The 12,025-nt window shown below is 41.9% G+C and overlaps 1 protein-coding gene across 1 annotated transcript in view; it reads left to right on the top strand.

Annotated features, from left to right (window-relative positions):
• The first annotated feature begins 680 nt into the window (after window positions 1–680).
• LOC112068430 (probable acyl-CoA dehydrogenase 6) overlaps window positions 681–12,025 on the top strand; it is a 30,112-nt gene continuing 18,767 nt past the window's right edge. Inside the window, exon 1 of the mRNA XM_070438153.1 lies at window positions 681–741. Within this exon, the coding sequence (XP_070294254.1) occupies window positions 681–741 (61 nt within the window). The remainder of the gene's footprint in view (window positions 742–12,025) is intronic.

The raw sequence follows: 12,025 nt of genomic DNA, 5'->3' as shown, positions 1-12,025 counted from the left end.
CTCAAAAACATTCTCAATTAAAGCTGCAATATGTCGCATTTTGGGCGATCTGACCAAATTCACCTAGAAATGTGAGTTATAGATCTGTCACTCTCATTGAAAGCAAGTCTAAGAAGTGGGAGATCTGTTCAATGTGTGCTATTTCTATGCTTCTCATTCTCAAGTTTCGTTTTTGCGTCTTTTACTTTTGGTTTTGTACACCAGCTTCAAAGGGCTGAAAATACAATATTTTGGCTTATGGAAAATATATTTCACAAAGGTTTAGATGGTACAATGATTCTCTAAACTATACTTGCTTGTTTTGTCACATAAACTGAAATTAGGCTAACTATTATAATTTTAGTAACCAGGAACTGGCGGAGCGATTTCTGCATAGTGCACCTTTAAATGCTAACTACAAACTTCAGGATGTAATTGCATAATTTCACAAGGGTCTGCTTACCTGGCAGTGGGTATTTGTTTTGCAAACACTGACATCACATGTGCGCTACAAAAACACAGCTAAACAACAGCCTCTTGCTACAGTAGGTGTGTGCTTCAATTAGCAGGCCTGGACAACTCCAGGGGGCTTGATTGTTGTCACACCTTTGCCCCAGCTAACACACCTGCCTCCAATAATGAACTAATCATGATCTTCAGTTAAAAATGCAATTATTTAAAATAAGCTGTGTTTGCTAGGGATGGGGGAAAAGTGGGACACCAATCAGGCCCCCGAGGACTGGAACTGCCCAGGTCTGACTGGTAACTACACCCAAAAATCTACATTTATCACATTTTTCTCAGACCTCAAAAGTGGTCTCCTGATGTGATTTAAGCATTATTGTGTTCTTAGAACATCCAAACGTAGTTGTTTTTCTATTAAAGAAGTGTGATTTAGAGAGTAAAAACCTGAAAAAACTAGGACATATTTTTAACCTGGGAAAATTAAATAGAAGAAGCTGTATTTGGGAAAAAACTAAATGGAATCAGGCAAAAAATGTAACAGTCTTTATAGGGTCCTAGTATTCCTTCTTGCACAATCTTTCGGAAATCTGGAAATAACTTTTTGGGGTGCATTTACCACTTGACAGGTTTTTTATTTGTCTTGAAATGCCTTCCAACACACACGGAAAGCCAGATCCTGTGCTTTCCTTTGGTTATGAACTTAATCAAATTGAATAAGACTGAATTTTAAGATTGTATTACAAGCTCCATTATGAACAGTGACTCATGACCCCTGACAGTGGCTTATGCACTGAAGGAAGTTACATTAGTGTAACGTCCTGACCAGAGTTCTTATGTGTTTTGCTTGTTTAGTGTTGGTCAGGACGTGAGCTGGGTGGGAATTCTATGTTGTGTGTCTAGTTTGTCTGTTTCTGTGTCCAGCCTAATATGATTCTCAATCAGAGGCAGCTGTCAATCGTTGTCCCTGATTGAGAATCATATATAGGTGGCTTGTTTTGTGTTGGGGATTGTGGGTGGTTGTTTCCTGTCTCTGTGTTTGTGGTCTGCACCAGATAGGACTGTCTCGGTTTTCACGTTTGTTGTTTTTGTATTGTTGCAAGTGTTCACAGTTCGTTATATTAAACATGTTGAACACTAACTGCGTTGCATTTTGGTCCTCTCCTTCATCCCAGGAAGGAAGCCGTTACAATTAGATTCAATTTGTAATTTTCCCCCATTAACTTCATAATTATGGTGGTTTTAATTGCTTTTAATTTTCTCTACCACACAGCAATGCTTGAAAGCAGATTGATAGACGGGTTTGTCAAGGGTCTGTTGACTCTTTTGGACATTAAAAGTGACAGTGCATTTAAACACTCTGTTCTCTATACTAACTACTGTAATAGAATTAGGAGGAAGCACAGGTAATTGCGTAAACTCTAGCTATTTTGCGAAGGCAGTATTCATTATTTAGAACATTTCCCCCCAAATGGACACCTATTTGTATGAGGACGTATGAGGATCTAGACGAAGCAAAACATCAATTTTCAACCTGAGTTTCAGGTGGCTTGTTGAAACCAATCACACATTGTAAATTAAATGCAGATAGGTTCAACACTTGTAACAGCTTATAATAGTTATACTTTAAGGCTCGAATCTCTTGTTTTTGTACTGTACTTTATGCACCTTTGAAAAAGAACACCATCCATCTCATCATGTTGTTTGTCATTGCCAATGAGGTCAGCATCTAAGCATGTAGGCAAATCATCTTCCCCGAAGAAGCTGTTGAGTTACCAGAGAAATGTGGGATATTGGTAGTATCTTTATAAGTAGTTTTCCAGCTGAAGACTATTTGGAAGAACAAATCAAAATTGTTCCTGGGTTACATCCCAAGTAGCACCATATTCCCTATATACTGCACTACTTTTGACCAGAGCCCCATGGGACCCAGTCAAACATAGTGCACTATGTAGGGAATAGGGTGCCATTTGGGAGGGACCAGTGGTACCAAGGCTCTGTTGGAGCTCCCATTTCTCAAGAACGGGAGTGTTCCACTCCTCATCCCTTCACTCCCTAAGAAAAGTCTTCATTCATGATGCAAATATATTACTGTCGCTCTATTTGGAGGGTCTAATGTTGTGAACCGCTTCCATCTCATGCTACTCAATGCCTGCACAAATATCTGTACTGTATGTCCATGTAGCTGGTATACTCCAACTGGTACAGTTTGTATTAGGGTAACTCCATTGGGAAATTAGATTTTATGTTTGGCTAACATTGTTAGATGCAAACATAGGCTTGTTATTCTCAAACTATATGATTGTTGCTCTATTTGTCCGGAATGACAAGAAYTTGGATTGGGTTTGGTGGAGCTAGGCTATATGCTCAGAGGCTTAACCTGTCTCTATCTGCAGTCTTGTGAAACTGCAATATTTCATAAAGGCTTGTTGACAGTGGAGAAAAAGCCTATTCATATTTTGAATGGTCTTTTATTCACCTGACTGTAATAAATATGTGGGAAGTAGCACGCACAAAACAGTTACAGAGTTTAATGGCTGTGATAGGAGAAAACTGGGGATGGATCAACAACAGTGTAGTTACTCCACAATACTAACCTAAATGACAGAGTGAAAAGAAGGAAGCCTGTACAGAATACAAATATTCCAAAACATGCATCTTGTTTGCAATAGGGCACTAAAGTAATACTGCAAAAAATGTGGCAAAGCAATTCACTTTTTGTCCTGAATACAAAATGTTATGTTTGGAGCAAATCCAATAGATCACATTACTGAGTACCACTCTCCATATTTTCAAGCATAGTGGTGGCTGCAACATGTTATGGGTATGCTTGTAATCGTTAAGGATCGGAGAGTTTTTCAGGATAAAAAATAAACGGAATGGAGCTAAGCACAGTGAAAATCCTAGAGGAAACCTGGTTCAGTCTGCTTTCCACCAGACACTGGGAGATGAATTCACCTTTCAGCAGGACAATAACCTAAAACATAGGGTAAAATCTAAACTGGAGTTGCTTACCAAGAAGAAAGTGAATGTTCCTGCGTGGACAAGTTACAGTTTTGACTTAAATCTACATGAAAATCTATGGCAAGACCTGAAAATGGTTACCTAGCAATGATCAACAACCAATGACAGAGCTTGAAGAATTTTGAAAATAATAATGGGCAAATGTTGCACAATTCTATGTCCATGTGTATGTCACCTTTGTCACGTTCTGACCATAGTTCTTGTGTGTTTTTCTTGTTTTAGTGTTGGTCAGGACGTGAGCTGGGTGGGCATTCTATGTTGTGTGTCTAGTTTGTCTGTTTCTATGTTTGGCCTAATATGGTTCTCAATCAGAGGCAGGTGTTTTGTGTTGTCTCTGATTGGGAATCATATTTAGGTGGCTTGTTTTGTGTTGGGGTTTGTGGGTGGTTGTTTCCTGTCTTTGTGTTTTCTCTGCACCAGATAGGGCTGTATCGGTTTGCCACATTTGTTATTTTGTATTGTTGTAAGTGTTCACGTTATTCGTAATTAAACATGTTGAGCACTGGCTACGCTGCGTGTTGGTCCGATCCCTGCTACACCTTCTCTTCTCGTGAAGAGGAGGAAGGCTGCCGTTACAACCTTTCCCTCTTTCCTTGTCTGTGTCATAAATCATCGACCAGGACATCAACCCCTATGTGGACCAATGGGTAGCATTGCCCACAAAGTTTTCAAACTCCTTGGAAAAGCCGGGTTTCTGGGTGTCAACAAACCAGTTGGTACAAACTACACACTTCCCTTTTTTCTCCAAATTATTTCCTCTTCTCCTGTAATTACTCATTAAACTTTTCTGGGTTCTGAGTTATTTCTTTGCCTGATTCTGATTAATTTATGGAAAATTATGCTTAACCTATTTCACCGTCTCGTTCCTTAAAAACGTTGTCAGTTAAATGCACTTCCCTTTGAAGAGAAGAGGATGACTCATTTCAGACTACGTAGATGGTTTAATTAATTTTGTGTTTTCATGAACAATCACCTGAATCGGAGTGAGACAAGGAGCAACGGAAGTCTATTGTGCTTCTGTATGGTGAAGCCTCGTTCCCCGTGAAAGGGTCTCGATAGATAGAGCAGTARCAATCGATAATGGGTTCCTCATAGACCCCTGAGTGCCTGATGTGTCAAACTATGCACTGCTCTTCATCAGAAGTCAACAAAAGAAGCTCTCAAGGTCTAGCATTAGAGAATTAAGTTTAGGAATTATTTCATTGCATACCAGACTCAAGATGAAATAGGCCTAAGATTACTCTTCATTTTCATAAGAAAAGTTAAAGGTGCACTATGCAGAAATCGCTCTGCCATTTCCCGCATTTTCATAAAATTGTAATAGTTCSCCTAATTTCAGTTTATGTGACAAAACAAGCAAGTATAGAGTCATTGTACCATCTAAACSGCTGTGAAATATATTTTCCATAACCCAAAATATTTTCAGCTGTTTGAAGCAGGTGTACAAAATCAAAAGTAAAAGACGCCAAAGGAAAAATAGAAATAACGCACATACAACAGATTTACCACTTCTTYCAATGAGAGTGACAGATCTATACCTCCCATTTCTATGTGAATTTTGTCAGGTCACCCAAAAACGTACACATTACAGCTTTAAGGAGTGCTTAGCATGTAATTCTGGCTTTAAGCCCACTCCAATGAATATGTGAAAGTGAGAAGCTGCCATATTGTGGTATATATACAGTGGGCAAAAAAGTATTTAGTCAGCCACTAATTGTGCAAGTTCTCCCACTTAAAAAGATGAGAGAGGCCTGTAATTTTCATCATAGGTACACTTCAACTATGACAGACAAAATGAGAAAAAGAAAATCTAGAAAATCACATTGTAGGATTTTTTATGAATTATTTGCAAATTATGGTGGAAAATAAGTATTTGGTCACCTACAAACAAGCAAGATTTCTGGCTCTCACAGACCTGTAACTTCTTCTTTAAGAGGCTCCTCTATCCTCCACTCATTACCTGTATTAATGGCACCTGTTTGAACTTGTTATCAGTATAAAAGACACCTGTCCACAACCTCAAACAGTCACACTCCAAACTCCACTTGTGCCAAGACCAAAGAGCTGTCAAAGGACACCAGAAACAAAATTGTAGACCTGCACCAGGCTGGGAAGACTGAATCTGCAATAGGTAAGCAGCTTGGTGAAAAATCAACTGTGGGAGCAATTATTAGGAAATGGAAGACATACTGACCACTGATAATCTCCCTCGATCTGGGCTCCACGCAAGATCTCACCCCGTGGGGTCAAAATGATCACAAGAACGGTGAGCAAAAATCCCAGAACCACACGGGGGACCTAGTGAATGACCTGTAGAGAGATGGACCAAAGTAACAAAGCCTACCATCAGTAACACACTACGCCGCCAGGACTCAAATCCTGCAGTGCCAGACGTGAGCATTTGGATGATCCAGAAGAAGATTGGGAGAATGTCATATGGTCAGATGAAACCAAAATAGAACTTTTTGGTAAAAACTCAACTCGTCGTTTTTGGAGGACAAATAATGCTGAGTTGCATCCAAAGAACACCATACCTACTGTGAAGCATGGGGGTGGAAACATCATGCTTTGGGGCTGTTTTTCTGCAAAGGACCAGGACGACTGATCCGTGTAAAGGAAAGAATGAATGGGGCCATGTATTGTGAGATTTTGAGTGAAAACCTCCTTCCATCAGCAAGGCATTGAAGATGAAACGTGGCTGGGTCTTTCAGCATGACAATGATCCCAAACACACGCGCCGGGCAACGAAGAGTGGCTTCGTAAGAAGCATTCAAGGTCCTGGAGTGGCCTAGCCAGTCTCCAGATCTCAACGCCATAGAAATTCTTTGGAGGGAGTGGAAAGTCTGTGTTGCTCAGCAACAGCCCCAAAACATCACTGCTCTAGAGGAGATCTGCATGGAGGAATGGGCCAAAATACCAGCAACAGTGTGTGAAAACCTTGTGAAGACTTACAGAAAACGTTTGACCTCTGTCATTTCCAACAAAGGGTATATAACAAAGTATTGAGATAAACTTTTGTTATTGACCAAATACTTATTTCCACCATAATTTGCAAATAAATTCATAAAAAATCCTACAATGTGATTTTCTGGATTTTTTTTCCTCATTTGTCTTTCATAGTTGAAGTGTACCCATGATGAAAATTACAGGCCTCTCTCTCTTTTTAAGTGGAGAACTTGCACAATTGGTTGCTGACTAAATACTTTTTGCCCCACTGTATATAGTGTATATATTTCCAACTGTGAATGTGTAGTCACATCCCACAACAGCTGTCAGTCGCATCTCCATTCTAGATGCTGTCCTCTACCGCCTGCAGTGTCACTGAGAAAAAAAGATGAGACTGTTGGGACAACGTTGATTCAAATTTGTATGCATACTGAACAAAATATTTTAACAAGGCTAATCTAAAAACAAAACTCCCTAAATTCTATCAGCATATCGATTGTGCTACCAGGGCTGAAAAACACTAGACCATTGTTATACTAATTCCGCGACGCTTATAAGGCCCTCCCCGCCCCCTTTCGGAAAAGCTGACCACGACTCCATTTTGTTGATTCCAGCCTACAAACAGAAACTCAAACAACAAGCTCCCGCGCTCAGGTCTGTTCAACGTGTGTCCGACCAATCTGAATCCACGCTTCAAGACTGCTTCGATCACGCGGATTGGAATATGTTCCGCATCGCGTCCAACAACAATATTGACGAATATGCTGATTCGGTGAGCGAGTTCATTAGGAAGTGCATTGACGATGTCGTACCCACAGCAACGATAAAAACATTCCCAAACCAGAAACCGTGGATTGACGGCAGCATTCGCGTGAAACTGAAAGCGCGAACCACTGCTTTTAACCAGGGCAAGGTGACCGGAAGCATGACCGAATACAAACAGTGTAGCTATTCTCTCCGCAAGGCAATCAAACAGGCTAAGTCTCAGTACAGAGACAAAATCGAGTCGCAATTCAACAGCTCAGACACAAGAGGTATGTGCAGGGTCTACAGTCAATCACGGATTACAAAAAGAAAACCAGCCCCGTCGAGGACCAGGATGTCTTGCTCCCAGACAGGCTAAACAACTTTTTTGCCCGCTTTGAGGACAATACAGTGCCACTGACACGGCCCCTACCAAAACCTGCGGGCTCTCCTTCACTGCAGCCGAGGTGAGTAAAACATTTAAACGTGTTAACCCTCGCAAGGCTGCAGGCCCAGACGGCATTCCCAGCCGCGTCCTCAGAGCATGCGCAGACCAGCGGCTGGTGTGTTTACGGACATATTCAATCAATCCTTATCCCAGTCTGCTGTTCCCACAGTCTTCAAGAGGGCCACCATTGTTCCTGTTCCCAAGAAAGCTAAGGTAACTGAGCTAAACGACTACCGCCCCGTAGCACTCACTTCCGTCATCATGAAGTGCTTTGAGAGACTAGTCAAGGACCATATCACCTCCACCCTACCGGACACCCTAGACCCACTCCAATTTGCTTACCGACCCAATAGGCCACAGACGACGCAATCGCAACCACACTGCACACTGCCCTAACCCATCTGGACAAGAGGAATACCCATGTGAGAATGCTGTTCATCGATTACAGCTCAGCATTTACACCATAGTACCCTCCAAACTCGTCATCAAGCTCGAGACCCTGGGTCTCGACCCCGCCCTGTGCAACTGGGTCCTGGACTTCCTGACGGGACGCCCCCAGGTGGTGAGGGTAGGTAACAACATCTCCACCCCGCTGATCCTCAACACTGGGGCCCCACAAGGGTGCGTTCTGAGCCCTCTCCTGTACTCCCTGTTCACCCACGACTGCGTGGCCATGCACGCCTCCAACTCAATCATCAAGTTTGCGGAGACACTACAGTGGTAGGCTTGATTACCAACAACGACGAGACGGCCTACAGGAGGAGGTGAGGGCCCTCGGAGTGTGGTGTCAGGAAATAACCTCACACTCAACGTCAACAAAACAAAGGAGATGATTGTGGACTTCAGGAAACAGCAGAGGGAGCACCCCCCTATCCACATCGACGGGTCAGTAGTGGAGAAGGTGGAAAGTTTTAAGTTCCTCGGTGTACACATCACGGACAAACTGAATTGGTCCACCCACACAGACAGCGTTGTGAAGAAGGCGCAGCAGCGCCTCTTCAACCTCAGGAGGCTGAAGAAATTCAGCTTGTCACCAAAAGCACTCACAAACTTCTACAGATGCACAATCGAGAGCATCCTGTCGGGCTGTATCACCGCCTGGTACGGCAACTGCTCCGCCCACAACCGTAAGGCTCTCCAGAGGGTAGTGAGGTCTGCAGAACGCATCACCAGGGGCAAACTACCTGCCCTCCAGGACACCTACACCACCGATGTCACAGGAAGGCCATAAAGATCATCAAGGACAACAACCACCCAAGCCACTGCCTGTTCACCCCGCTATCATCCAGAAGGCGAGGTCAGTACAGGTGCATCAAAGCAGGGACCGAGAGACTGAAAAACAGCTTCTATCTCAAGGCCATCAGACTGTTAAACAGCCACCACTAACATTTAGCGGCCGCTGCCACATACTGACTCAACTCCAGCCACTTTAAAAATGGGAATTGATGGAAATTATGTAAAAATGACCACTAGCCACTTTAAGCAATGCCACTTAATACAATGTTTACATACCCTACATTACCCATCTCATATGTATATACTGTACTCTATATCATCTACTGCATCTTGCCATCTTTATGCAATACATGTACCACTAGCCACTTTAAACTATGCCACTTTATGTTTACATACCCTACAGTACTCATCTCATACGTATATACCGTACTCTATACCATCTACTGCATCTGCCATGCCGTTCTGTACCACCACTCATTCATATATCTTTATGTACATATTCTTTATCCCTTTACACTTGTGTGTGTGTGTAAGGTAGTAGTGTGGAATTGTTAGGTTAGATTACTGTTGGTTATTACTGCATTGTCGGAACTAGAAGCACAAGCATTTCGCTACACCGCATTAACATCTGCTAACCATGTGTATGTGACTAATAAAATTTGATTTGATTTGATTGATTTGGAAATAGAAACGCAACAAGCAACAATTTCAAAGATTTTACTGAGTTACAGTTCACATAAGGAAATCAGTCAATTAAAATACATTCATTAGGCCCTAATCTGTGGATATTAAATGACTGGGCAGGGATGCGACCRTGGGTGGGCCTTGGAGGGCATAGGCCCACACACTGTGGCCAGGCCCACACACTGGGGAGCCACGCCCAGCCAATCAGAATGTTTTTCCCCACAAATTGGCTTTATTACAGACAGAAATTTCTCCTCAGCACCCAACCACCCAACCTCTCAGACAATCCCGCAGATGAAGAAGCCGGATGTGGAGATCCTGGGCTGGCGTGGTTACACGTGGTCTGCGGTTGTACGTACTGCCMAATTCTCTAAAACGACATTGGAGGCAGCTTATGGTAGAGAAATTCTCTGGCAACAGCTCTGGTGGACATTCCTGCAGTCAGCATGCCAATTGCACGCTCCCTMAAAACTTGAAACATCTGTGGCATYGTGTTGTGTGACAAAACTGAACATTTTAGTGGCCTTTTATTTTTCCCAGCACAAGGAGCACCTGTGTAATGATCATGCTGATTAATCAGCTTCTTGATATACCACACCTGTCAGGTGGGTGGATTATATTGACAAAGGAAAAATGCTAACTAACAGGGATGTAAACAAATTTGTGCACAACATTTGAGAGAAATAAGCTTTTTGTGCAAATTTAACTTTTCTGGGATTTTGGATTTCAGCTCATGAAACACAGGTCCAACACTTTACATGTTAAGTTTATAATTTTGTTCAGTGTATATGATATGTATAAGACGTTTGAGGATTTAAAGTGATGATTCATTSCAAGATTTGCCAAGATGTTTTCAGACCTCAAAAGTGGGCGAGATTGGTTCAAGTCTCACTACACACCAATCTCTATCCAAATACAGTATATAATACACCAAATTAATAGAAACGAGAACTCATCTCGACATTAGTCGCACTAGATGTCAAAACATSTAACAAACGTTGATTTTGAAGTCAACTACTTCTTTAACAAAGAGAGTAATGCAGTGGGTGTAGTAGGTCGTGGGCCCTGTGGGGAAATTGGCTTAAATCTAACTAGGTCAGAGGAGAGTGTTGACTACAAAGCCCTTCAGCATTAACAGCTGGATTAGAAAGAATGGGGACTAGGAAGGCTGTCCCAGACACACCATATTACCAGATGATATATTAGATAACCCCTTTGTGGTTTAGCCTACACTGTAAGAGACACTGCTGAGATGAGACATATATTGCTAATAGCCCAAATGTGGCACTGATAGGGATAAACAATACCACTGTTAGGCCTATTTGTGCTATTATTATAGCTATACAGTACCAGTCAAAAGTTTGGACACGCCTACTCATTCAAGGGTTTCTCTTTATTTGGACTATTTTCTACATTGTAGAATATTAGTGAAGAAACTATGAAATAACACATATGGAATCATGTAGTAACCAAAAAAGTGTTAAAACAAATCAAAATATATTTTAGATTTTAGATTCTTTTAAAAGGTAAGAATGCCAAAACACTGTAGACTAAGTGGTTAGTCAGTTTTATCTCTGTAGTTTTCCTCAGAATACTAAATTGTAAAATGTTGGTCTCCCGAAATGTGCCTCCAGACATTTGTCTGGTATGTATCGCCTAATCTACTCTAATGTAATAATTTCCAAATAGTTAGTAGTATCTTCTGTGTTACCCTGAATGGCTGTACAATAGAGATCAGGTCTGTCCCCAATATAAAGCTTGTCTATGCTAAAACATTTACTAAAGCGGCAAGCTCACAAAGTGTGCTGTTATGAGTCTGGTTAGATTGATTGGAATGGAACTGCTGGGATGGAGAAATACCAGGTAGACTGGGAATGGTTTTCACAGAAGAGATAGCCACTGAGGGATTTAAAATGTCAAATACAGATGACACATCCTTATCTTCAGATGACGGCAAAGACTTAGCTGAGAACGATGAGGGACGTAGAGTGCAGGAGTAATTTGGAATGCAAACATGACTGTGGTGAGAATGTGGAGTGTTACTGAGAGTTCYAGTGCTCAAAGGCAATACCAAGCTGGCAAGCTCCGACCTTAAAGCAGCTGGAATTACAACTATTTCAAAGCTTTTCATTTCTTGGAACATCTCTTGGAGCTGTAATACAGTACAAAACAAAACCTTGGCAGAAAGTATCAACGTATGAAACAATCACATTTCGGCTACTTATCTATCCAGCGGGCACGGCCCACTCTAGTTTTTACAAATGATATCCAAGTTTGGAAGCACAAAGCCAACCTTCACATTTCATAAGCTTAATTTTCTTCCATAAGGACATAAGGAAAGGCGGGATAACAGTGAAACGCTAGAAACAGAACAGGAAGTGTTGCACAGGCAACGGGGAGCAGAACATGGGTGACCTCTACCTCCCTGTGTGTGTGTGTGTGTGTGTGTGTGTGTGTGTGTGTGTGTGTGTGTGTGTGTGTGTGTGTGTGTGTGTGTGTGTG

This window comes from Salvelinus sp. IW2-2015, unplaced genomic scaffold, assembly GCF_002910315.2.
Source record: "Salvelinus sp. IW2-2015 unplaced genomic scaffold, ASM291031v2 Un_scaffold515, whole genome shotgun sequence".
In the NCBI taxonomy this organism is placed as follows: domain Eukaryota; kingdom Metazoa; phylum Chordata; class Actinopteri; order Salmoniformes; family Salmonidae; genus Salvelinus; species Salvelinus sp. IW2-2015.
The sequence above is the reverse complement of the archived record's forward strand: the minus strand, read 5'-3'. Positions and strand labels throughout refer to the sequence as shown.